General features: G+C 38.8%; 1 protein-coding gene across 1 annotated transcript in view; it reads left to right on the top strand.

The window, feature by feature from the left end:
* The window catches only part of NELL1 (NEL-like 1 (chicken)), a gene marked incomplete at its 3' end in the record, with an annotated part of 145,962 nt that overhangs the window by 56,572 nt on the left and 61,484 nt on the right, over nucleotides 1-27,906 (top strand). The window contains exons 5-11 of the mRNA XM_010288482.1: nucleotides 1,754-1,850; nucleotides 7,577-7,649; nucleotides 7,879-7,961; nucleotides 13,357-13,491; nucleotides 14,317-14,419; nucleotides 18,020-18,093; nucleotides 24,765-24,864. Of these exons, the coding sequence (XP_010286784.1) occupies nucleotides 1,754-1,850; nucleotides 7,577-7,649; nucleotides 7,879-7,961; nucleotides 13,357-13,491; nucleotides 14,317-14,419; nucleotides 18,020-18,093; nucleotides 24,765-24,864 (665 nt within the window). The remainder of the gene's footprint in view (nucleotides 1-1,753; nucleotides 1,851-7,576; nucleotides 7,650-7,878; nucleotides 7,962-13,356; nucleotides 13,492-14,316; nucleotides 14,420-18,019; nucleotides 18,094-24,764; nucleotides 24,865-27,906) is intronic.

Below are 27,906 nucleotides of genomic sequence, written 5' to 3'. Positions count from 1 at the left end.
CTTCTCAATAATCCTTATTAAGCATGCTGGCTTTGTTATGAAGCAGTAAGTTCATGGCTCCCACCAATATGGCATGGCAATATGAGAATCCAGGGTCAGTAACTTTGGTATTGAATTTTTCATATTCAAAAATGATGATACCATTGTTGTAGGCATCTGAGTTCCTGAAAAAGGTGTTATGGAAACTTCAGTACTGCTTTTCTAAAAATAAACAAATAAAAAACCTAAGCAAAACCTTTTTAAAATTCCAGATTTTTGTGAATTTAAAAAAGCTGTGTTACAGCATTTTTTCATTAATTAATTTTAGAAATTTGGTATGTAGATTACTGCATTCATGTACAAGTTTATGCAGTACATGAAATTTGCTTGTGGACCTCATGTTACTTGTTGTCATTTGTTATTTCTTATTGCTGTTATTTCTAGTTCCTTGAAGAATAACCAAGAAAATGTCCCTGTAGTGCTAGGTACCAAATATGTATAAAGAGGTCCCATTCTATACCAGACCTGTGCCAGTGACATGGGCAAGCTGGATGTGCAGTAGTGGCAGCACATGTGAGCGCTCAGGCCCAGGGAGTTCAATAACAGGAGTAAACAGGGGAGAAGTGGATAAAACGGGAGGCTGAGATGCAAGGATGAATAACATGAATGTAAAGACAAAAAGGCTATGGGGGTACAGGTAGAATAAAGTTTCTTTGTGAAATCTGTTCAAAATTCTAAACAGTCTGACAATCCCAAAGGGTTGTTTCTCTGGTTGGATCTTGAAAAAGCAGAAAAGGACCTGGGGGTCAATAGTCAGCTGAACATAAGCCGGCAGTGTGCCCATGTGGCCAAGAAGGCCAACAGCGTCTGGCCTGAATCGGAAACAGTGCGGCCAGCAGGAGTGGGGAAATGATCATGCCCCTGTACTTGGCGCTGGTGAGGCCGCACGTCAAATACTGCGTTCAGTTTTGGGCCCCTCACGACAAGGAGGACGTTGAGTTGCTGGAGCGTGTCCAGAGAAGGGCAGCGAAGCTGGTGAGGAGTCTGGAGCACAAGTCTGATGAGGAGCGGCTGAGGGAACTGGGGTTGTTGAGTCTGGAGAAGAGGAGGCTGAGGGGAGACCTTATTGCTCTCTACAGCTACCTGAAAGGGGGTTGTGGTGAGGTGGGTGTTGGTCTCTTCTCCCAAGTAACTAGCGACACAAAGAGAGGAAATGGCCTCAAGTTGCACCAGGGGACGTTTAGACTCAGTGTTAAGAGAAACGTCTTTACTGAGAGTGGTCAAACATTGGAATGGGCTGCCCAGGGAGGTGGTGGAGTCACCATCACATTCAAAAAATGTGTGCAAGTGGCACTTCAGGACATGGTTTAGTGGGCTTGGTGGTGTTGGGTTGATGGTTGGACTTGATGATCTTGAAGATCTTTTCTAACCTTAATGATTCTGTGATTCTGTTAAGTTTGAAGGAGACCCGTAGGCTAGGATGGTCCCATTTTATTGTTTTCCCTACTATGGTGGGTTCTGGCATTGTGTTTCTTCAGCTTAGTGCTGTGTAGTTGCACAAGGGGAGTTTCAATTCTATGCAGTCTTCATACATTTGTGATTTTTTTGCTTTTGAAGTTGTGATATACTTTCAAAACTATCAATGATAAATATTGTGTTTAATGAAATTTTTTTTTTTTTCTACTTTCCATATTCTATTGTTAACTGATTTTTTTACTAGGAACTTTCCAGAGAAAAAGAGGATTCAAGTAATGGCAATGTATTCCCTCTACAGGATTTATGAACGCATCATTGATCCCCCAGAAACGAATTTGACACCGGAAAGCAATTTGTGGCTTGGACAGAGAAACAGGAAGCATGGTTTCTTTAAGGTAAGGAGACATGAAATGGCACATGCAGAAGAAAATCAATAAATAGTCAACAAGATATTTCTGATTAGGTGTCTTACACACTGGAATCTGATTTGCATGAATTTCAGTAGAAATTGTGGGCTTGGGATTTGGGGTGAGTCCAACACTTAGCAAAAAGGGTCTCTTCCTGCAAGGTAGAGTATTGTAGTCACTGATTGCATTGCCCAGTATTTGGGGTTTTTGTTTGGTTTCCTTACTTGAGGTTTCATCTACCTGCTGTGCTCTGCCTTGCCACTCCTGGGGACAGGACAAGACTGCGTAGGCAGCATCAGAGTCTATTCTTGGCTTTCATCCTTGAACCTTCTCAAAACAACAGCTTTGCTGGCCAGACAGTGGTGGTCTTAATCACTCTCGAGGACATTTCCTCCTCCATTTCACATGCAGGATACCCTCACCCTTCTGCTGTTTGTCTCGGGTGATTCTTCCTCATTTGCCTCTGTCAGCATTGACTTCTAGAGCAGAGAAGGTCTTCTGGCCTGTGATCCTTCTGGCTTTGGCAGATACTAGCTATTGTATGCAGTGCATTTTTCTTGCTACAAACCAGTAGATTTTCTGTTACTGGAGTACCTTCCTTCCTTTCTGTTTTTCTCAACTAACTGTGTCACTGTGTTTCTCAACAGAGAGTGAATAGTGGGTCACCAAGTTTTGTTCATGAGCTTCTTTGGCCTTCGGAGCTTCCATTGCTTCTGAACGGCCCAGACTGAAAGGGTGCCTAGCTGGAAAGCCTGTCTTTTTCCATTTGTGAGGCTTACCAAGACGTCGTCATTGAGTAGGCCTGTAGGGGCATGAGGAACTTTTCGGAGGAAAAAAGAGGATTCAAGTAATGGCAATATATTCCAGAATCAGTTAATGGCAATGTATTTCCAAAAGTGCAAAGGACAGAGAAAAGACCTACAACTTGAAAAGCCCTCTCCTGTATCTTTTTCTTTCAGCTTTTTTTGGCCCCTGATGAGGCTATATGATTTTCTGGTCAAGGTTGAATTGCTGAACCAACCCACCAACAAAATCCACCAACAAACAAAAATCACCCCCTTCACCTGAAAATTATTCTTTTACTTTGTAAGCAAGCTACAGAAAAGTTTCTGATACTACTTCCAGTTTTGGATAACAAGCCACGGTACAAGTGTTTATCAGTGGAAGAGTCTATAGTGCAGTGATAGGCCAATCTGCCTATGCCCAATACTGGCATGGATGCGTTAACAAGGTGATGTACCACCCACTCAGTTTCCCTTTGAGGCTGTCAGTTCATAAGACAATCTTAAAAGTTGCTGTTTTTCTGAGGACCTCTCCTTGAAGTCCCCATATTTCAACAAGTTAGGACAATTATTTTAAGCTAAAATTATTTGTGGTAGGATTGGTGCTGCAACTACCAACTTCTATTTTGAAACAGAGGTAAAAGCTAACTTTTAACCTAAGTAGCAGTCCGAGAGTTGTTCTGAACCTGGAGTACATTTCATCCTCCAGCAGCTGAGCTGTCACCATGAAGTGAAATTGATAGTAGTATTTTATTCTACAGCTGTTGTTTTTTTACCTCAGCTGCTTCCCATAATTCCACAGATGGTAAGCATATGTTTATAGCTACATAGGAGAAAAAGAAGTTCTGTTGGATTCCTCCATCTTAAATTCTTATTTTATGCAGGCAGGCAGAGCCTCAGAGCTCTAGGATATTATATGTTTGTAAATTAATATTTCTACGCGTTAACACTTTGGAAACAGCAGGGTAGCTAATGATATGCTAATGAGCTGACAGTTTTTATTGATCATAATGAAAGCCGACAAGTGCCTTACTCTGCTTTATGCATGCTTGAATATTTTACTAACTTTCTTCAGGGCAGATATATAATTGGTTGTATTTTTTTAATCCTGCTTGAGAGTTTCAGAAATCGTACTACTTTTTTTAATGTTACTCATTGCAAAAACTTGGGATTTTGCCAGTTTGTAAAGAGTACACATCGCTTTCCATTTATTTACATGCTCAGCAAGACCTCCCTTTCTTTTTCAGAGCAATTTGTTTCACTGTTTTAGCATATAAAAAAATAGATCTAGTTTCCTTAATGTAAACAGAGATCTGCAGGGAAATAAGAGCGTTAAAAAAGAATTAACATTTTTGTATGTGTGTTGGAGACATGATAATGTATGTAACAAAACGCACTGGATACTGTTCTGAGTATGCTTTTGTTCCACATCCTTACTTACGGTGATTATTCCCCAAGTAGCCATGCTGTGTCTGTGGCCTTGCTGGGGAATGGAGTGCTCTATGGCATAATCGAAGGAATTGAAGTCCTGGCCCTTACAACTTGTATCTCTTACTGATTGTAACTTACCTAATAGGACAAAGCATTTGGAGCTCAAAGATGGAACGGTTTTAGCGCAGCAGTGGCAGGAGCAGAAGCAGAGCAGACTTAAGATAGCTTTGTCTGTTTGCTGTGAAGGGAATCTGATGAATTACATCCTTCGAAAAATACATGTTGACCCTTCAGGTTTCTTTATGTGGCCCAAAACAAAGATTTGTTTTAGGGCTAGAGAATACCATTATAAACATATTAGGAAACCAAAGTAAATGTAACTGAAAGGAGGAAGAGAGTGATACCAGACATCCAGGGAAACCTCACTGTAGGATGGATCTGATTGCTGTCAGGATCAGAATTATCTGCAAAATTCATTTTATCACTGGGGAGCACGCTTCCCCCTAAGGCTTCCTCCAAAAGCTGCTGCAGAAGTGAGCTTATTAATGCATTGCTGACTAGGTGATTCATGTCGAAAGATGGTAATTTTCATATCTGCTGTAACAGGCTGTATTGATCCTGCTGCTGTGTCTGGGGATTGTATGGCAGGTGCTTGAGAACTATGTTGGTATTTTTACTGCACAGCATCATATGTATACTTGGGCCTCTGTAGTTGTTTTGGTCTTGAAGTCGTACAGCTTAAGGTGAGGTAAATACAGTGCCTGGCACGGGGCCTGCCTGCCCTCTGGAGAAGAGCACAGTGCTGATCTAGTGGAGATCTAGTGGTGTTGGCATAGCGTTGCCTGGGCACAGGGTTTCGGGTGCATCTGCAGGTGCTTCTGTGCAGAACATCCCACCAGCACTGGCCGATGCAACTTGCATAGCGGTGTGGCACGCATTGTCTCCATGGAAGAAGTAGGTTTTAGAGAGTGTGAAAGGCAGTGGAGGAAATGAAAATGCTGAGGTGTAGATCTCATGGAATATATGAGCTTTTCACAGTCGTCTATTTAATAGGGACATGAGAAGTGCAATAAACAGGGTTTTTGTATTATATTCTTATGGGATGGGCTTGATATTTAGTGCTGTAGGCCTGAATTTAATCTTGTAGCTGGTAATCTGCCTGCACAGATGAAAGCTCTTCAGTGAATCCTGATGCTGAACTGAAGATTTGGTTGTAATTAGCCAAATGCTTTAATGATAACATAGAGGTGATGTCTGCTGGGGAAAGGCAAAACTGGGAAGATTTTGACCACTGACATCTGTCAAGGTCAAATCCTAATGTCTTTTCGCAGAATGTGGGCTGAAGAACTCCACCCTGTGCCAGAGTGAACCAGAGCCCTTGGCTTCCCCTGGGGAGCTGTGCATACCTAATTCTTCTTCTGGCTGTGGCCGTACAAAACTCTCAGCAACCTAGACTTAATGCTGAAGGAGGAATAGTCCAAGTTCATATGTGCTACAATAATTATGGCTGTAATAAGTGTTTGCCTATAATGAAGTTTTTCTATTAAAAAAATACATCAGTGAAATTTCTGCTCTTTGAAGGTTCACTTCTATATTTGATCGTGTTAATTCTGTTTCAGAGTGCTTATAGACTTAGAAGGCATTTATACTGGTGAATTGAAGTTCATACATTTTTCCATGGTAACATGCTTTCATGTAGCCAGAAATTAAGACACAAAAAATAGTTGTGTTTCCTCTTCAGGTTGTATTTAAATGCAGATCTATCAAAAAGAGACTTGAGCAGTGGGGCTCTGATGCAACGAACATGTTTGAAATTCAATATGCACTTTTTAAAAAAGGCTGAGAAAAACATTTTATCACTTCTCTCTGGATGATGTCTTGTTAGCTGTGCAATATTGTCTGCGGAAACTTTGTAATCTCATTTGCTCTTGGTTAAGCTTTTCACTGGAGAGGCTTAAGCATTGAAATACAGTTTTATGCCTCACCACCTAATTTCTCACTGATGAAAGTATATAAAATGGCTTTCAGGATGTTCCTTTTCCAGTGACACTATTACTTCTCATTGTTATGATGGTTTCATTATTCTCATAGATGAAAAGGTTAATAAATATATATACTTCTGCAAGAAAGACAGTGTGATCTGATTATGTCTATTAGTATTTTGAATTAATATTTGATCATGAAATAGTAAGCAGGAAACAGTGCTTGCTGATTACCGTCTGCTGTTTTAGCAAATGAACATGTAAATGTTAAATGTTACTTACCAGATTTACCAGGCTTCAAGGGCTATCTGAGGCCTGTATTTTATTTATGGATGGAGTTCAGTGTTTTGAGCAAGCGACTACGTCCTCAAGTCTGCAACATTCATTCTATTGCAATTTAACTGAAAATTAAAACATAGTCTTACAAATCAGTAATTTAATTAGATAATAACTGCTGCGATGATAAATTTCCTTTCAAATTAAAGAAGCTCTTCTGTGTCTGGGAGGCGATAGACCCATGTCACTACATCTGATTAACAGTCAGGCGAAGTGCAAATCGCAGCACTACAAGTCCCTTGTTTTCCCTTGCTCCTCTCCCTTAGTGACCATGACATTATTAAAGCTAGTGGATCTTGTGCAGTAAGGATGTTAAACAGTCCAAGATGGAGCAAGAGCTTTGTACGGAGCTTAAAAGAGCAAACACAAGCTTCAGCATATTCTAGGCTATTTGAAGGATTTAGGGTTCTTCAGGACCCAAGTGTGCAGGGATACTGGGCAACCGTTCGTGTCTGCTGCTTCCGTCAGGGATATCCTTGCAAGTCGGGGCCAGCAGAGGATGCAGCCGGCAGTGGACCTTTTGGTCCTTCCTCTCTCCTGTCCTGCCCACTTCAGTTTCCGGGCCCCGTACAGCCTGCACTAGCTGGCTCTGATCTTGGAGTCCTGATTTCTGCCAGTCCTGCATAAGGAATCTTTAAATCTGTCCGCGTTAGAGAGAGGATTTAATTCTAACCGATGGCATGATTACACGAACTGCCTGTTGAAACACAAAGCTAGTAGGCTAAAGTAAACCAAACAGCTGAAGTGTGGACTCTTACTTACCTCTTGCACTGTATACTTCCCTTTTTATAAAGTTTGATTTCATAGTCTTTGGCTTAATCACTGAAGAGTATTGCTGTGTTTTCTTTTTGTCTTTTTGGCAAAGTGTGTCATAGGCTTGAATAATGGATATTATTTCACTGCTTTTTCACCAATCTCATCCCTTTTTAAGACATTTAAGCAGCTTATATTTGGCGATTGCAAAAGAAAGCAGTGTTATTTCTGTGTTTTATGAAAATTAATATCTAAACGCACAGGAAGAGAGGAGGAGTTGTTATATTTTGTCCATCTTCAGTTCTTTCCCTCACAAGAGGAGTGAGCTGGTCAATTTTTTTTGTACCTGCTTAAGAAATGTGAAACAGCTTGTACAGCTCTAAGTGAATGCTTGTGATCTGTATTACCAGTTTTCTTTTCTTTTACAAAGGGTGTTATTCAAGATGTGAAAGTCATCTTTATACCTAATGGATATATAACGCAGTGTCCTAATCTGAATCGCAGTAAGTAGCAATTTTTTTTATTCTGTTTTAGATTTTTCATACAAATTATTTCATTGTTTTAAAAGTAATATTTTCAGGCATGTCATTTTTGCATGTCCTGACTTCCAGAAGGCAAAAATTCTGTGTAAACAGACTGCATTTTATGTTCAGATAACCAGCGGTATATCAGACTTGATTTATTTATTGGTTATTGTGTCTTTCCTTTTCTTTTTACTCTTCCTTTATTGAGCGTGCCCGACCTGCAGTGATTTCCTGAGTCTGGTGCAAGGAATCATGGACTTGCAAGAACTCCTGGCAAAAATGACTGCAAAAGTAGGTACCTAAGCTTCTTTGTCAGTTGCCCATTTCCTTCTGTGCTAAGACCAACATGAAAGTATTTATTCCTTTTGCAATTTTTCTACATTTTCATGGTAGACCTTTCCCCCCCCCCTCCTCTTTCTGCCAGTAGCCCCATCTGCTACGGATATAGCTTCACGGATGTCACTTAAGCCTTATACAGCTTCTATTGTCTGCCTTATTATTTGTAAGATAGTGACAGAATGCCCAGGGTCTGGTTTTTGTAAGAAGCCTTAGCATGATTTCCCTTTTCATGCTGAGGGATAAATGCAGAAACAAAGGAATGAAATCCCTCAAGAATTTCCTCACCATGTGATGCTGTCAGAGGGTGCGTGTTTGCCTGTGGGAAGTCCTGTGAAGTCTCCAGGACTGGCATAGTCTCCTTCCTGGGAATTGAAATGAGGCCCCAAAATGGAAATGCCTGTGAGGCTGCTGGCTCTGCTGATCTCGACAGCACCTTTGATGAGTGTTATGGTGTAGAAGTTAACGCAGCTCCAGGTGGTATGTTGGTTTTTTTTGGTTTTTTTTTTTGATTATGAGTGGGATGCATGGGAAGTTATAGCGTGTTTTTTGTCTGGAATTTTTGAGATTTGCTTTAGGCCCTGCTCCCACACCACGCAGTCAACCTCTGTGTTAGCCAAGGCCCTTCATCTAAGGCTGTGGTGAAGTTTCGGGGTAGGAAGCTGTGTTTTAGAGGTGACTGAACCCCTGGTGTGTGTTAAAGGGCAATCTGTGAACACTTTTTGAGGTTAATGTTGGGGAATCATCTAGTCTGTGATAAAAGGCACTTAATTGTCTCATCTGCAACAGCACTTATGTACTAATTACTTACAGATTTAAGTGCAACTGCAACCAACCTGTAGATGCCTTTAATCTCAGTGTAGTTGCTGAACAGGAATTTCAAAAATAGGATTTGCATAGTAGTACTACTAGCATAAACGCATTATACTTTTTACTGTGCTGCCTTTAAGTGTTCTTTTCTTTCCTAATAGGAAAGGGGAAACTTTGTTTTTGAGAGAGTGTGTGCATTATACTGATAATCCACTTACTCAGCTGACGTGCTTTGGACAGGCTGACTCTGAATGCAAAATGTGAAGCTTCTAGTTCAGTTTGGTGCTTGTACTGTGAAAGGGAGGCAATTATTTTGAGCCCTGCTGGTGGTATAAGCAAGTTCCAATTATGCACTGTACTCAGTAACTTTCTTTCTCTGCTGTTAATTATATTTTTGCTTGCTAATACTTTATGAGGGGAAGCAAATAACACAGTATTTGTACAGCAAAGACTCTGTGCTTCTGTAAAGTGGTGCTGGGATAATCCTTCATTGTGAGTTCCTTTCCTTTGTTACAGCAGTGCACTAACTGTTTCATTGCCATTGCAGAAATATTGTTGTCCAGGAACATGCATGCAGCAGGAAAGGAGGTTAATTTGGTAGACAAATGCAAGTTAAAAATTGAGGGACTTAAGGGAAGCATTAAGGATTGTATTTACCTTTTCAGTCCTAGCTACAGTAACCATAAGTGGTACTAGAGTAGATACAAGTATATCACATGGGGATGATGTATGGCAAGGCAAAGAGCAAGGCTTAGAAGAGCTGTGTAGCTGTCTGCAAGAGCTCCTGTTTGGCTGAGCAGTTGGTCTAAGAATGGCTTGCTAATGTACATGAGCAATGGACCCCAGCCCCTGTTCCTGCACCAAGAGATGCGGAGCATGAACATGGTATTTTGGAAAAGTGGGTCCTGCGGTTTGATGTCCAGTTGTTGCTTTTAGGCTCTACTATATCGAGGATTTCAGTTTTGCTGTCAATCTCTGTTTGGTTACAGCTGTATTACAGCATTGAATAGACCGGTGAATATTGTTTGCAATGAATGTGTAAATGCAGTTTATGTAATATAAAACTATGAAGACTCAGACCAGGGCTTGTCTGGGAAGAAAGTATTAGACTCGTGGCTTCAGGCTCCTGTTATGTTGGTAGCAGTGCAAATTATGCAGTACGTAGGCAGGAGGAGAGAGTACCCTCTTGCTCAGACTTTACCTCAGGGTCCCATGAGGCTAGTGGTGGCTTAGGATGGAACGTGGGGGCTATATAAGGCACCCAGTAGGGCATTGTCTGTAGCAGATTGTCGTGGAGTGCTATGTACAGGAGCATTTGATGATGACCTGTAACAAGCTAACCACCATTATGCCCTCCGTACCTATGTCTTGTAAGGACATAGCTGCTTTTAAAGATGAATAAATGCTAGCTTCTTAAACCTATTTTATTTTTGTCATCATTTTAATTAATTCTGAATCTTTCCAGTACATATGTTTAATTGATTCAATCTTGTGTCCTTAGAGACACACCATGCATTAGAGTGTTAGGATTTTGGCTAAAATGTTAATTTGCTGCAGGAGAAAAGGATTGTGTTAGATTTCAGCATTCCCAACTGCCATGCTGGAATACTGTTAGCTCCTCTTTAAATATAATGGCTAAAATAATTTATGCAACAATCTACTGAAGTCGGTCTGGGCATCTCGTGCATTTTGTTGAGTGGAATGTAATTTCTTCTTGGTAAATTGTGGGCATGCACCAGGGTGTGCTTTGTATTCAGATGTGCTTGTTACGTGAAGACTTCAGCACAAAACTTAAGAGGTCAGAAAGGTTAAAGCTTGAGCGTGATTAAAACCAAGAAAAATCAAGTGCTTGAGTTCATAGACAGACCACTTAATCCAGTTTGTTTACGTCATGGATTTATATGGCCATGAATATTTTTACAAAGAACAAAATTTTCCTTATAAATTTTGATAGTTTTGGGGGGGTTTAGGTATTCTCATTATTAATTTTGCCAGAAACAATACATTTTTAACAAAAGTCTGTTGTCTTTCCTTTATTTGTATGGGCAGAGGAGAAGCAAGGAAAGTGTTAAGTAAGTTTTGTGAATAATAGCTACCCAAATATTCCTGAATGTTAAGAACTTAGGATTTGGTTAGTATATGGAAAGTGTTTAGTATGGTGTGGGCTGCTGCTCCCTCATTTTTTTATTTCTATTCATAATGTAAAAAAATGTTTGAAGCCTGAGAATTTTCTGCTGATGTTTTAAATGTTCAACAGACCTAGTTGTGTGCATTTGGCAACACTTGGAAGGGTATTTCAGCTAATTTTAAGGAATTTATTGTTTTACTGAGCCCATTAGAAATTTTTCAATTAAGGCTTGCAGTTTAGAAACAATGTTTCCGGTCATTCTACTATAGCAGGTAACAGTTAAATGTTGTTTCTGAACAGATTCTGTGGTCTGTGATATGTTCATTGACACCTGTGTATTGGAGGGTTTGTTGTTGCATGCCTTCCTTCTAGTCATCTACTTGACTGATTTACTATGTTTAAAGGTATTTCTTAGAACAGGAGGTAAAGGATTTTTAAGTAAATAAAACTTATCAAGATAATGCAAATGACAGAAAAAGTTAATAAATTGAAGATATTTATTCACTTAGAGCTTTCTTCTTTTCCTGGGGAATAATTTCTAGGACAAAGAACAATGCCAAGTACTACTTTCAAGTCTGAGTATTTCTAAAGCCCTTTCTCTCTAAGATTTGTATAGCCCATTTATATGGGAACGTTCCTTTAAAAAAAAAAACGTACAAGATATGTAAATAAAGTGGAAGTTTAAGACAAATCAAACACCTTTTTAACAAAACTGAATATATTTTAAATACTGTAAATATAATGATCAAATATAATGACCTGAAAAAGGTTTCTGCTGGAAACAAGCAGTGCTGTAAGAGGATAGTTTTACCTGTGAAATATGAAAATCAGTTTTGAAGTCACCAGATCATACTGAGTCTGGGGGAGATGAGCATCAGTCCCCTATTATCCCAGAATAACAACTTAAGGAAGTAAGAGCTTTTATTCAATGCCTTCTCTCCTGTGGACTGCCGAGAAAAAAAAAAAAAAAATCACAACAATTGGCTGAGTATTTATTTTCTTTTTCTTCCTCCTAAATATGTTGCTCTTGTACTGGCAGGAATGAAGAAGGACATATTAGAATACTTTCATTTAAAGTGGATAGAATCTTAGAGGATGGAAGTTTATGAAATTCAGGTGTATGGCATTATATAAAAAATAGTACAGCTCTGTGCATTCCCTTTTTAATAAAATTTGCTGCTATTAAAATGTAGCAACCTATAATGTGGGATAATAGCAGCATATTTATAGCAGAATAGAGTATGCATAAATTGTGTCTTGTGCCAGGTTTAGGTAGCCTTGCTATTTGCAGTGGCTTCAGTCTGATGGCTTATGCACATAAGACCAATGTGAATGTAAGAACCGAAGACCTTGAGAAACCCTTACCCAACTGGCACCAGGGAAATTTTTAGAGCAATGGCAGTCCTGGGGCCTGAAGAATGCACATATTTACTTCTAAATATTAAGTCTGTATTTATATATTCATTTACTTACTTTTAGTATTAGTAAATGGGAAAGTCATTTTGAGTGCTCTTAGGGGCTAGAGATGATGGCACAGGATACAAGGAGTGCATAGGTGGGGGTTGTTCCTCTCTGGAGGATGGTAAGATAGTACCTTATGTGAAGGGGAGGTCTGTGATATGGCTTACAAGAGGGTGATTCAAAAAGCCTTGTCCTTTTCTGCTACTACATGAATGAGCATTGTCCCCACTTATTATTGCGTAGTATCTCATCAGTAAACGTAGCAATTGTTTGTGTGCAGATGCAATACTTGGAAAAGATGCAGCAGTTTTAGCTTCTTGATATGCATTTTAGTAGCTGGAATTGAGGAGGTAATGGGAACAGCAAGGAGTGTTAAGAGCTAGCCACCAGTCCAGGGTTTACTCCAGGAGCATGACTTCATTAATCAGAGTCTGGGGATATTTTGTACTACACTGAGTTAAAATGCTGTCTTTCTAAATCTCACTTGCTGTTATAAGGTTCAGACCTTTCTAAAAGTCAGAAGGTATTAGCCTGGCTGATACTTAACAATGATGAGATGGGGATGATTAGGAAAAGTCAGTCTGCCAGTCTTCATGCTTTTTGACTTGTAATCAGGTTGATGAGCAATTAAGATTTTTTTTTTTTTTAAAACAATTGTAGTTTGTGCACTTTTGGTAGTGCCTAAACATTCCTGAGGGGATCTTAGTGAGGTTTGCTACAGTACAAGAGACAGTTGCATGAGTCATAAACTGTTGTCAGTTGGCGTGCATAGCTCCATCAAAGTCCGAGGAGCAGCATCAACTTTATACCTGCCAACATCCTGGTTCAGTGTTTTGAAGATTGTAGTCAAACTTGGTTTAGCTAAAAATAAGTACACTGCTTTCTCATATTTGCTTTTTTAAATCATGTGTTTGAATTGCAGAAATCTCATCAAGTTACTTTCATTTATAGTTAAATTATGCAGAAACAAGACTGAGTCAATTGGAAGACTGTCATTGTGAGAAGACTTGTCAAGTAAATGGATTGATCTATAGAGACAAAGACTCATGGGTTGAAGATGATCACTGCAGGAATTGCACGTGCAAAGTAAGAATTTCTAAAAAGTTGAAGGAGTAGGACCTAATTAATGTGTGAAAATGGTCCTTGAATACATAATGTTAACTCTGAGAATTATTATGTTTTTAGTATGCACCTAGTGGCAGTATGAACAACAGGGAGGGAAATGGTAAAATAAATAAATAAAAATTTGACATTGCTTATGTGCAAGCTTCATAAATAAAATCTGCTTTCCCCTGACAACGCTTTCTTATTTGTTCTAATTATATCTGTGAGGCCTTTATGGTTTTGGGGTGAAAGCGTGGCATTGTCTCTGTTTGGTGTGGAATTGTTTTCACCGCAGTAGTTTTTTCAAAAAGGAAGCATTATCTTAATAGTATTCATAGATGCTTAGTTGCATCTTGCATGGTAACAACATGCAGATTCTGTTTTCAGTGTTTATCACTCTGAAAAACGGAGGAACAGAAGAGAATTAGTATGTAAATCTTGTCTCGTTGAAATTATTTGATAAATATCTGAAGAGAGTCTTTGTTTGCTCAAGAAAATAGAAAACTGTTAAAAATCTCAAAGATGATTGGGACAACCTTCAGAAAGGGGTGCTTATGGTTTTGTAAAGATGGGCTTATGTTTTCCACTTAATGCACTTTGCTCAGGGAAAGTGGGGTAAAACCAATAATATGGAGTGGTTCACCTTCAGATGCATTTTGATTCAAGTTTGTAGTTGGATGGGATTAAACTTGTTACTGTAACCCACAATGCTATTTTCATTTCAGTAGTTTTCTGTCTTCTGTGTTTTGTGTAAATTGCTAATAACAGCAGTCATAGATGAATTTTGTCTTAAAAACCTTTGCTTAGAGTGGAGTTGTGGAGTGCCGAAGGATGTCCTGTCCCCCTCTCAATTGCCCTCTTGATGCTCTCCCAGTGCATGTGGAGAGTCAGTGCTGCAAAATATGCAAGGGTGAGTATGTGGCACAGACCTTTGAGTTTCACCCTCTATTTAAGCAGAGTTAAACTTGTCCTGAAACCAGGCGCATTTTATGATGATGTTTGTAGGTCCTGGTAATTCAGGTAACGAGTCACAGTGTCAAACTTGGTTTAAGAAGAAAATAAATAATTGCTGAGAAATGAGCAAGCATTGCAAATGTCTAAATTCTCTTTTTACGAATTGTCAATGTAAAATTTTTCATCTACTTGTTTGGGGCTGGGAAGCCTTACTTGGCTTCAGCTTGTATCTCTTGTTGATCTTGAGGAGCATCAAGCCTATGGTGTGAACTTTCTGTAGCGATGAGTAATAAACTGAGCTATTATCTTTTTGCCTGTCTTTTATTTTGGGTTGGAAAGTTGTTCTTTAAAATAAACATGACAGACTTTCACACCTTGAGTTAGTATTACTGTGTGGAGTGATAGTTTGCTGTAATTAATTTCAGAATAAATTTATGAGAAGAAAAGAGAAAAAAAAAGTAAATTTTGTGAATTCAGTAAATTCAGTTTCTTCTTTTGGAAATGAAAGTGGTAAGTAACATTGCTGGAAATAATATTCAATATTTGTTGCCTTAATGGTAGTACAAGGGACAAAGACAATTTATATATGGAAATTTTAGCTGAATACTGATGCCAGTCTTACCTTAAGGAGCACAAGTTATCTCCTTCCCTTTCCCCCCCCATTCTTGGAGATTAGTAAATGTCATGCATGAGTTTTTCAATAATTCATAAGACAGGGATATTGAATTATTTTAAAGTTTCTCAGGAAAATAATAACACTTTTTTTAGCATTCTATTACCTTTCTTCAGTCACTGAATTCATTAGTCCCATGCACAAACATCCTTTAGCTGTGATCTTGCACTTGCTCTTGTTTACTCACGACATTTCTCTCAGCTGTATGTCGGCATGAGTATTCTGCTTCCTACAAGAAGTTTATGAACAGAGTACTTGGTTGGTAAAGTGGCCATGCTGGCCTGTATTTTTTGTCTCAAAATATTTTTACTTGTAATATTGAGAGTCTAGGAAGTTCTTTCATGAAACTGGATGCTTCTCTTGACACGCCTTTGCTGACATGCATGTATGCACAATGGTCAAAACCTGACAGAAAAGGATTGCAGGGCACACAATTGTAGATTCAACATATAACCCCATGAGTAAACGGGGTTCCTGTTATTTGTAATGGAAAGATGAACAATCAGACTTGCCTTTTGTCAGTGATTGGCACAAACTTGACTCGTTATTCTGACAAGAACTCAACATGTCAGTCAATGGGAAGAGATGTATGGAAGTTGATTGAAATTGATTGTAAATGCCAGCTCCTTGACAGAATGATGTGCCAGGGCCACAGTCAGTCACTTTTGGGTAGGTAGTAGTAATTGCTGAGGCTTTCCAAAGAGCTGCACTGCAGGTGTTAATTTCTCTGTACTTTTCCTATTTAGCTCTGATAGAATCATCAGTTGTAATTTGCTGTCTCTAGGGATTATTGAATGGCTGGATTATTGAACAGTTTCCTGTCTTAGCTGAGGGTTAATGAACAAAGTAGCTCTAATGTCTGATATGTTAAGGGTTTTAAAAATTAGGTGGTTCTGTTTTGATCCCTGCCATCTTGTGTTAGCCTTCCAAGTAATATTTGACAAAAGACTGTAATTTTGTTTAAAATCTTGTCATTTTTCTGAGTTGTCTATTAACTTGCTTTCTTGTGTTGTCTATTCTTTGGTTAACATGAGTCATGTCAGGAGAATAGACAGAAAGAAAAAGAAAATTTCTCTAATTCATCTTCTCCCAAAAATAGTTACCGGGATTCCTAATTTAAACAAAGCTTCCTGATTGGAAGTTTTCTTCATAAGTGAGATCACAACAGCTCGGGCATAAGAACTAGGGCAGCTTTAGAAAAATGAAGAAAACTAGGATACCAAAAAGAAGCAGCCTGTTTTTTAAAATACATTGTTGACAATGAAAACTGAGTTCTTCCGAAAATCTTGCTTTTTTTTAATTTTTATTTTTTTACAGAAATGAGCATTTTCAAGAGTGTAAGTTTAAACAAAAAGTCCTTAGAAGCAAATTAGGTCTGAAAGTTTATGAAGATTGATCTGGCAGTCCTTTATATTTAGAATTTGGGAATCAAACTGGCTATGACAGTTGCTGCTGTGGAATACTCTTACTGGTATCAGCTGCAAGGGGTACACACATGTACCTGTAAGTGCTTGGTTCCCTTACTTTGGTATTCGGGAGGTAAAACAGTTACTAGCCAGTCTGTGATGACTTTTTTTTTTTTTTGAGAACCAAGTACTTTGAACACTTTGACTGTGCATGTGGCTTGACTCAGGAAACCTTTCAGGTTTTTGTTCAATTGCAACATAGCTTTCATACATTTTAGCTCTCCTTTCAGTGTCATAGGTTAGACTGTTATTGGTCACCATCACTGGAAGTGTTCAAAAAACTTGTGGATGTGGCGCTTTGGGGCATGGTTTAGGGGGCATGGTGGTGTTGGGCTGACAGTTGGGCTTGATGATCCTGAAGGTCTTATCCAATCTTAATGACTCTGTGGTCAAGCTCGGAGAGAGCTGAAACACCACAACAAACAGGTGTTTTATCAGTGTTTAGCATTGATCTTGTTAGTAATGTAGGGTGCCTTCATGATGGATACTTTATTTGTGTAAGATGATAATAGTTCAACTGCTCTCTTTAATTCATGGATTTATTGTCTTCCTCTGGACTGAAATTTAGACATCTAGTTCCAAGAGGACTGTGATAGTTATGGTAATACTTGACCGAGCTGTATGCTACTGTGGCCCTGCTGGAGCTTACCTTCTTCATGGTGGCAGTAGTCCTAAGCTAAGCTAGTTGACTTTGCCTTCAAATGAATGAGCAGTGCTCATGGGTTCCAGTCTGTTGGTTCAATTCTCGATCTGGTTATCTTCAGAAGAAGGATGAAAACTTCAGACAAGATATTCTTAGTAGGAGCCTTCAGTTTCCTGGGAAATCTGCTTGTTTTATGTGTGTTTTAAGAATATTTTTCTGAAATAGATTTTTACAGTTGTTTGATTCAGCAGAGTCATTTGTTGCATCTAATGCATTTTTGCAGTGCTCCAGCAAGTTGAAGAGTTCACCTTTGTGCCCACAAAAAACCTGAAGGTTTAATTGAAATCTGTACTTACATTATTCTCTTGATGAACAGTACACTAATAAATGTCTCCAGCTCTTCAAGTGAGCCATGAAGACCACTAGTAACACAAATACTGTAGCAAGTCTACAGAATGTCAGTAACAAAAATATTTTCTATCTAGTACTAATGAGTTTGGTGCAGTATGTATTGTCTTATGCTCTTATTTCTCCTCTTTAACTTGGGTAAAGGTGCTATTTGCTCTTAAAATGAATTTGTTGTTAGTTACTTTATGTGAAATTATATATAATACTGACTTCTGATGAAAGCAAAATGCATCATATTTTAACGTATCTATTTTTACAGTATATGTGAATATTGGTTTTTCTTTTGTGTTATACCTTGCATTTGTTTACTCTTACTGATTTGATGAATTTATTTTTTATCTCCCTCCTTTTCCTCTCAAATTACAGCAAAGTGTATCTATGGAGGCAAAGTGCTAGCAGAAGGTCAACGAGTATTAACCAAGAGCTGCAGGGAATGTCGAGTAAGTTTAAGTTGTATAAAATTCTCCTGATTTTAAATGTATGTGTGGTGTTCAAAAGTGACAATGATAAGCTAGTGCATTTCTTTAGGCTTCCTTCATGCAAATGTGACATCTGTTGTCTTGAAAAGGTGACATTGAAGTCAGTGAAAGCCACAAATACGAAAACAAGGCAGGAATATGACCCCTGCGGGGTAACAAATACATGGGCAAAATGACTTGGAGGGATGTTTTCTCTTTTATCTCCTGCTTTCATGAGCTCTAGAAAAAGGCAGGAGCATCTTGAGCCGGTTACTAATTTCAGACAGATTGCTAAAACTTGAAGTAACCTGACTTATATTGCTTGGGTTATTCTAGATTACCGTAGTATTATTTAAACTATATGTAGCCCTGCTAATAATCGAGATAAATTACTAATGTGGGACTGGACTGGGGTCTTTCTTGTCAAGTTCATAACACTTAGTCAGCTGGTTAGTATTTAAGAACACAGGTAAATGGAGGTTGTGTTAGACAGGAACATTAAGGGGGCGTTAGGGAATATGAGAGTGCTACATGGTGTGTGAGGCAGAAACCAGTCGTTTCCAAGACTAGCCTTGGAAGAAGAGAGAAGTAGTAGATGATTATAAAAGGCCCATTGCTCTGCTGAGACATGTATTTGTTGTGAGTATACGTGTGCTTTAAATATGATTTATTACTTCAGAAAGGCACAGCTATTTTAAACACATTTGCTCTGACATGTAATTTCAAGTATTTTTGTTTTTACATCTTGGATTTGTGGAGAGGGAAGAGTGATAAAGGGGAGGCTTACAAATGTTATTGAGAGATCAGTATGCTAGAACAATTATGAGAAACATTTTGAAAAGATTACAATGATCTGGTTATTGTTGTACTTGTGGCTGAGTGTGCAGAGTAGCAATTTTATGTTCACTAATGGAAATGGACAATAACTGGTTGCAGATCTTGTGAAAGCAGCTTGTTATGCAGAATTACTTTGCAGTTGTTAGGGTTTAGCTGTATGGGGGTTCTGAGAGGTAGGCAAAGTCGTTGCCTTGAAGGCAGACTAAGGTGCCTGTTATATGTAATATGACATAGAATGTTTATTTGGGAGGTAAGGTGCGTGTATGAAATACGATGAGAACTGGAGGATTTTCACATTAAAGTGAAACCAGAGAGAGTGATCTGAATTATGTCTGTGGAGCTTCTCGGTGCTGTAGATAAGAGTGTTATATTCGTTGTTATGAGTACGATAATACATTTATGAACATTAAAAGCAAATATTGACCATCAAATGTCTGTCATACCAGAAGTGACTAAAATAATAATGAAAAGAGCTTTTGCATTTTGCTTATTGTTAAAGGAAATTGATGTGGCAATGCTAATTGCAGTAACATTGCCATTTGTATTGATAAGTATTTGAAACAGCATATGTGAATGCAATACCATGAAAAAAAATGAGCCCATGCTTCAAAAAAAGGAAGATGGTATTTCCACAGCTGTGTTTCGAGAAGACATTAAACCTCACTGGCAAAGGTTGTCATTCTGAATCAGGAGAGTTTTTAATGGGTGCTTACCTCTGCTTCTACGAGTTGATGTGTCTCCCAGACAGGAAGTTCATTCAGTGTGTCTTCAGCATGACCTCTGAAAAGCTGTAAGCAAAACACCTACTTATTTATTGTCTCAATTAGGAATACTTACTAGATGAAGGATGAGTGGCAATGAGTCAAACTGTGGCTGTACACAATGTTTTCTATCCCCTGAGGGCCTACTGGCGGACAAGGTGTTGTATGAGTTGTATGAGGGCTTTGTGCTAGGGGAAAGACTACAAAAAATTTAATAGGGTTTAATTTTGCAGATGTGAAAAGCAAACGTGAAGTTTGAAAAGCTGTTGAACCATGAAGGAATGCAGTAGATGTTATACATCAACTGTCAATTTATTAATGTCAATAAAGAAGAGTTAAAAATCTTGATAGTTGCTCTTGTGTTTGTAAAGGAGGATGTAGTTGTAGGTGGGGTGACATCAAAAAGATAAAGTTAAAATTTCAAATGTCAGTTTTTATTTGAAGATAGTTATTTTATTCTTTGCGTAGGCACTGACCCAAGCATAAGAGGCTTTTAACTATTATATTTGTTTCCATTTAACAAAAGTAATAATACTGATGGATCCAGATAGGTCAAAGATGTTCTTTATCAGGCTGTGAGCAGGTTTTTTTCTATTTCTAAAGACTAATCCAGACTAAAACTGTATTTGATGCATATCCTCTTAACCATAAGCACAGATGTTACTGATGGACAGCTATTCCCAGTTGTAATCCTGCCCACAAACACTCTCTAGATTAATCTACAATGACAAATTTAGTGCACAGGTATTTCTAAGAATCACAGAGTGGTTCAGGTTCGAAAGGACCTCTGGAAGTCATCTTGTCCACCTCCCCTGCTTGAGCAGGGCCATCTAGAGCCTGTTGCCCAGGACCGTATCCAGATGGCCTTTGAATATCTCCAAGAATGGAGACTCCACAAATTCCTTGGAGAGCCTGTGCCAGTGCTCAGTCACCCTCACACTGAAGAAGTGTTTCCTGATGTTCAGAATGAACCTGCTGTGTTTCAATTTGTGCCCATTGCCTCTGGTCCTGTCACTGAGCACCACTGAAAAGATCCTGGCTCTTTGTACCCTCCCTTCAGGTATTACAAGCATTGGTAAGATCCCCTCAGAGCCTTCTCTCCTCCAGGCTAAACAGTCCCAGCTCTCTCAGCCTTTCCTCCTGTGAGAGGTGCTCCAGTCCCTTACTTATCCTTGTGGCCCATGGCTGGTCTCTCTTCAGTTGTTCCATGTCTCTCTTGTACTGCAGAGGCTAGAACTGGACCCAACCCTCCAAGTGTGGCCTCACCAGCGCTGAGCAGAGGGGAAGGATCACCTCCCTTGACCTGCTGGCAATCCTTTGCCTAATGCAGCCCAAGTCACCATTAGCCTTTTTTTCCACAAGGGTACATGGCTGGCTCATGTACCCTGTCTGTCAGGATGCCTGGGTCCTTTTCTGCAAAGCTGTGTTCCAGCAGGGTGATCCTAGCATGTGCTGGTGCATGGGTTTGTGCCTCCCTAGGTGCAGGAGTTTGCACTTCTCCTTGTTAAACTTCTTGAGGTTCCTGTTGACCCATTTCTCCAAGCTGTTGAGGTCCCTCTAAAAAATGCAAGTGTGTTTGTGCTTTAGAAAACTGCACCTTCTGCATTCAATAAATGGTTATTTTGGCTTGTGGGTTTCCCTAATATGGTGATGTGTCTCATTTGGAGTCAATGGAAAGAATTCTATAACTTCTGTTGCATTGGGAGTTTACTGCTGATCAGCTGACTGGGTTAATGACTGTGAATGAGATGATGCCCATTCATAACCAGACAAAGTGTTTGACAGCAAAGGGTAGAAGAAGAAATTCCTCTTCACTAATGCTGGGAGTGGGCAGTCAGAGAGTGCCATACATATGCTAGAAAGAAGGACAGGGCTCCACTGACTTTCAGGAAGCTTGACTAAAAAGTTTTTCATAAAGATAAGGATCAATATGGTTCCTAGAGTGATAGCTAAGGATGCTATTTGGAACTTTCTCCTGAAAAGCTGATGAATAACAGCTAAAATAGAGGGGGGGAAAAAAACCCCAAACAACAACAGAAACCCCAAAATAACTTTATCTGAAATCTTGCTATTATTTTTCCAAGGCTGATCATCTGAGATGAGCTGTTTGTGGTTCAGATTTTCACTGTGTGTCACTGATTAGGCTTATAGCCAATTCTTTTTTTTTTTTTATGTACTTAACTTTGTAATTACAAGAAATTTCATTATCTTGTTGTAAATGTTTGACTCCAGGTCTCATTCTTTGTGGATTGTATGTCACAGTTGGAGCTTGACCTATTTATTCCAAAAGAATGTCTTTTTGACATCTCTTTCTGTCCAGATTCTATGACTACACATGTGAATTGAGTATAAACAGTAATTTTTCTAAGGCTGCCTGAAGCAATAATTCTGAAGTGTGAACTATTCTTATCTCAGTGGATAAAATCTGAAATCTAATGATGATAATTGTTATAATTGGATCTGTACTAGTTTGTAACAAATAGATTTTAATCCAAAGAATACTCAACATGGAAACATTTTAATTGTTTTAGAACTTAATTACAAATATGTACAATTCGTTTTCCCAAGATGCAAATTCTGAAGAAAAAGGGAAACTTTAGGGAAATAAGATCTTTCTGTCATTAAATTAATGGAATTCTCAAGTTGTGTTTTTTTTTATCTCCTTATGATTCACTAAAGGTGTGGGATTGGATTGAATTTGTCTTTAGCTTTTTGACTCATCCTGATCACTGATTTGACTTTCATACTATTTCTTGATTTCTTGCCGTCATTTTGACCAGATTTATCGTCAGTCAATGCTTTCTGTCCATATGTTGACATACTGTACCCTTTCTGCTGCAGTTGTCTTGTCTGAGCTTGAATAGGTGATGAGTTATAGCCAGAGTTTTTCCACCTGGTAGTTTGATAACATGATAGTAAATGACAGCTCAGTGTGTCTGGTTCTTCTATCACCTTTGCTGCTGCAGTTGAGCAAGCAATCGTGGGGGATTCCTCCCTTGCACTTATGGAAGTGAGATCAGGAGACCTAGTACCTCCATTATCTTCACTGTTCTTGTGTGGGCACTTGCTTCAATGATGCATGCTGCATGTGATACTGTAGGGAGCTGCTTTAAAAAAACCAGCAACAACCATCAAAACAACAAGCCACAAAACCTGATGGCTGTGGGGTTTTTTAAATGTTATTTTTCGTGACAGCAACTGATGCAACTTGCCAGTAAAGACAATTGGGAAGCGAGAAAAACGGCTTGGCCCTGCTTAGCCTAAAGATTGCAATCTCCAGGGCAGTCATGAGCAGTGGTTGCAGAATGGTCAGTTTTGTGTTCCCGAGGTCTGCCGCGCTTCTCAGTTGTGAGACTTGCTAGTTGCCAGGCACCTTGTACATCATCTGCTCCTTGTAGACTTGGCGGGCATTTCTGTGTACATAACTGTGCAGGGCAGCTTGATGCTGTGAGAGCTAATTCTGGAGCCTGAAGCGACACAGCTGAGTCAGCATGGCATGGCTGATGAGGCTAACTACCAGCAAGGGTTTTACCTGTACTGGTTGTGGCACCTGAGCAAGTCTTTTGGCGTGGTGTGGCACAGTGTCCTGTAGATACGAAAGCAAGCTTCTGGCTAGAAAGGGTGCCTCTGTGTAGGGCTGTTTCTTCATACAGGGTAGACACGTGGGTATTTTCAATATCTTCTGTTCAAAGTCACGTATCTGATCCCTCAGATTACGAGAATGGTGTCTTTAATAACATATTTTGTCTTTTTTTTGGGTATTGGTTTTCCTCTGTTTTCTTAGCCCTAAATGTGTTTGGATAATATTTTTAAACTTCTCTCAGCAATCATGATAGCTAGAAAATGTAACTTAATTTTTTGAAGAAAGCTGAAATTCTTGTTCCATTTTTTTTGCTTTACCATCTGAGGCATCATGAAAAATATTTTGGGAGGAGTGGGGATTAGATTCATATTAAAAAGTTGTGTTTGCAATATAGCAGGCTGCCTGCTTGCTTAGTGCAGTTTCACAGCCCTTTGGAAAATGGGATTACTCAGGTGTGGACAGTCCTGTGGGATAGTTATTGTAGCTCCTACTGAGCAAAAATCCCAGTTGTTAATCTCTGCTCCACTTGCCAGTTTACAGTGATGGCATAGCTGCAGAAGGGATGCTGAAGTAGTAAATTATGGTATGGGGAAAGTGCAGGGGAATAAGGGAAAAGAGGAGGCTATTTTGGGACAAGATGTTAAGAAACAGCTAACTGAAGAGCAGGACAGCTGTTTGGTCTGGAGATATGGTGAAGCTGACTTCCTGGATGGGAAGATGATGGAGGAAAATTTAGTGTAAAATCTCCCCAGAAAGGCTCTGTGTCTATTATTTTTAGAAAATTTCTACCAGCAACTAGACCCTCCTACGCACAGTCTTATTATAAATATAGCAGAAATCAAAGTTATAGAAATATCTTGACCTTGATTTAAATTTTATTCAGTAATTTCTATATGGATACCTCAAGATGGGATTGCTGTACCTTTGAAGGACATAATTTTTGGAAGTTAGCTGATCAGTAATTCTAAAGAACAGACTCTTTTAATTGGACACGGCAGAACACACATGACACGTGAAAACATTGGCCTTCTGTCTGCTGTGTTTGTTTGAGTTGAATAACTTATCAGTGAGTTATGCAGAATATGAAATAGGAGTAGAATTCAGACTTGCATAAAGCAGGGAGACTGTCTTTAACAAAAGCCTGGAGTGAAATTCTTTAATTCCTTCAAATACTTGGAAGGAAAACAACTATGCTTGGAGACAACATATTTGGAAAAACTACTATAGAATTCTGAGCTTAAGTGCCTTTTTTTCCTCTCCCTTTCCTTGTCCCTTTCCCTCTTCCTGAAATGTCCAAGCAGATTACTTTAGATTTGATGTTATGCTGTAAAGAATGAGTTTAACTTGCTGCCTCCTAGTTCACCAGTGTTGTTACTAGAGTTTACCAGAGTTTTAGATTGAAAATTATGTGTTCCTTGTCATTATACATGTTTTAATCATTGATGTTGTGAAAAATATTGTTTGTTTTTCAGAATGGAGTCTTAGTAAAAGTAACAGAGACTTGTCCGCCATTGAACTGCTCAGAAAAAGACTACGTTCTTCCAGAGAACCAATGTTGCAGTGTTTGTAGAGGTAAGCCAGAGACTATGCATGCTTGGAAGGAATCGAAGTTGCTGATTCAATGAGGGAATACACTGGAAGGAACAGTTCCTTTTTAATGAGATATTAGGTACCTCTATGAACCTGAGTCTGTAATTATCTGTCACGTAAAACCAGTCTGTGATATTCTTTTGGGTAGAAGAATTATGAGATACGAAGCTGTAATTGCTCTGAGTTAGAGAGGGGGAGGGAGAAAAGGAAGAGTTGAGGGAGAAAGGGCCCAGTATCTCTTAAGAATTCCCATTAGGAAGAAGTTATGTTTGAAAAAGAGATATTTTATGTTGCTTAAACTTGCAACTGCACTGAACGTACAGCATTTTGGAAGTGAGTTTTTAAGCTCTCTTTTAAAATCACAATAATAATGTTAAGATTCCAGTTTGATGGATATTTTGTGGTTGAATTAGATCTGAGTGCTCTCAGGACTCATTTATGAGCAAAGGACAATTACAGAATAAAACCAAAAAAATAACCCTAGAGCCCAGAACCTTGTTTCTCCTCCCTCCAGTGGGGTGTTGAGATGCAGGTTTCTTTTGTTGTTCCCTTTCATCCCTGGTGAATCCTGGTTGCATGGTGAACCAGACCGAACAAGCCATAGCTAAAATCTTAGTTGAGGAAATCCCCTTAAATGGGGAAAATGCAGGTGTCACAAGGATGGAGAACTCAAACAAGCTTTTTTCTTGAAGTGTGTTGTAATCTGAGAGCTGTTCAGTGAAAGGTGTTAAAATAATCATTCCCTGTGTACATATGTATTGTACCTTTGTTCCACACCTTTCCCTTGGTGCTGAATCTCAGCTGAGCTTAAGAGGAGCCTAGTCTCTCAGAGCAAGACTTGCGTGTCAGCCTTTAGGGATGCACCTCAAAAATTTCAAGCAAGAGGTTTGCCAAGTGAGCATTAGACATTTCTTAGGTGGTTATCAGGGCCTGCTGGCCCTACTTTTCTTCCCTGTGTGTAAATTCCTCTGGTGTCGTCGTAGATGCCAGTGAAGGGGCTCTGAATCTCTCCCTTAGTCAGTAAATATTAGTTAGTAAATATGCATAGTTAAATATTTACTAAGGCCTTGAACTTGCAATCATATGCACATGGTTGCAGAGGCCAGCTTGTTTTAGACTGCTTGCCAGATCATGGTCTAAGAATATACACATTAATCTTTTTGAACAGTTTCTAGAAACATCTGTAACTATTTAAGCAACCAGTAAATGTTGCTTCTTTGTCCCTCAGAGGGCTCGATGTCTTAATGATGCTTCTTAACAGATGGCCCAGTTTGATACAGTGCAGTACTGAAAAAATTATCTTCATGACTTAAAAGCGTTGGAAATCTGAAAGCTTTAAAGTTGATGAAAGATAAGTTCTGTAATTATTCAGTTCTATATTCTTGTTAATGATAGGTACTCTTTTTAGATATTCATCCCCAAACTGTTTTCATTATTTATAAAATAGCATGAATATACTTATGCAATGGTCTCTAGAAGCAAAGGAAGCAATTGTACTTTCACTTCAATGAATTCTGATATGTGGTGCTTTCAAATTGATATGTTAAACTGCCACTTCAGTTCTGCTTTAGCTGACTACTAAACCAGTACCACCTCCTTTTGTATTTCATCTTTGCTATTTAAAATTATTTTGAAATTATGCTTAAGTATATGATTAATTTTGCCAACTTTACAAAAGCATAGTTAGCACTCCTAAATAGCTTTTTATATCTTGAAGTAGAATATATGCTGCCTGACATTTTACTTGAGTTGCACGCAACTCAAAGTGGTAGTATATAACTTATCATGTGTAGAGTACTGGTGTTAAAAATGGATATGTATTAAGAATTCCATATTTAGTATGGGTTTTGTCATGCAAACAGGTGCCCTCTGGTACGGCAAGCAGGCCACAGTTTCTGGTCCTGTCCTGTGCCATCATGTCCTTTACTGGGAAAGGATAGAGCTCTTCTCTGTTTTGCAATAACTGCCTCTTGCAGAGACTGTATTCAGCTTTTATTGTCCAAGCAAAAGTAGTGAGGAAGAAATATTTTATTAAACGTAGCCCTGAGTAATCAGGGAAGCCCCTATGGATCATTTGCTCATCGTGTGCAAATTTCACATTATATGTATGATGATACAGATAATTTTTTGCATTAGCCCTTAGGCCTTCAGTTGGTCAACAGGATGATTAGTAGCATGTACTAGTAATGTTAAATGAGAACAGTAATTCTATGTAAAGTTTATCAGTGCATACTAGTGACTGGTAGGTTCTGTGTTTGTGCCAGTTTGTGCTTTCTTTAGTATCTAGTTGCATGTGGAAACAGAAAACTTCTACTGAATTTCATGTTCTGTAGGAGTATAGAATACCTTTGCTGAATTGAGCAAGGGTGGGAGGTTTGCAGCTTGTGCTTTTCTAGCTGCAGCAAAATAATTTCTATTTAACGAAAGGATAAATCTGGGAGGTGAACGGAAGGAAAAAACTACAGAGAAATATGGAAACTTCATGATGCTGTGGTATGAGACTGTACCCTCGTCAGGGACCTCTGTAATATCTGCCACAATAATAGACAAGTGCTTAAAATAAAATAGGATGTGCAAGGAAGAAATAAATCTGTAGTGTTTATAGTGCTGGAAAGTGTGAGTCAGCAAAGGACCAAGCTAAATACTGTAATGTACACAGCTGGTGGGCTTCCTAGATAGTCATTATTGTTTGTAAATGGTTAGAAAAGTAAAAACAACAAATAATACCTTTTCTTCTTTGTGTTTGCTACATGGGTTTATAGTATAGCAAAAGCTAACACATTGCTAAAAGCCACTTTCTAAATTTCAGTAAAATGATTGTATAAGGTGTACGGCAAGGCAGGCTTAGTGTGGAAGAAGTCTGCTGTACAATGACAGCTTATTTTTGTGATATGATGTACCTGAATGCAAAAGCAGGCCTCATCAGATCTGCATATAGGATCTGTCCTTGAATGTTATGTTAGAGTATATGTAGTTTTGCCTGTCATCTGTGTGCTTTAATATAAATGTCTACTTAAACTGTGT

This window comes from Phaethon lepturus, unplaced genomic scaffold, assembly GCF_000687285.1.
Source record: "Phaethon lepturus isolate BGI_N335 unplaced genomic scaffold, ASM68728v1 scaffold3516, whole genome shotgun sequence".
NCBI classification, from domain to species: Eukaryota; Metazoa; Chordata; class Aves; order Phaethontiformes; family Phaethontidae; genus Phaethon; species Phaethon lepturus.
The sequence above is the reverse complement of the archived record's forward strand: the minus strand, read 5'-3'. Positions and strand labels throughout refer to the sequence as shown.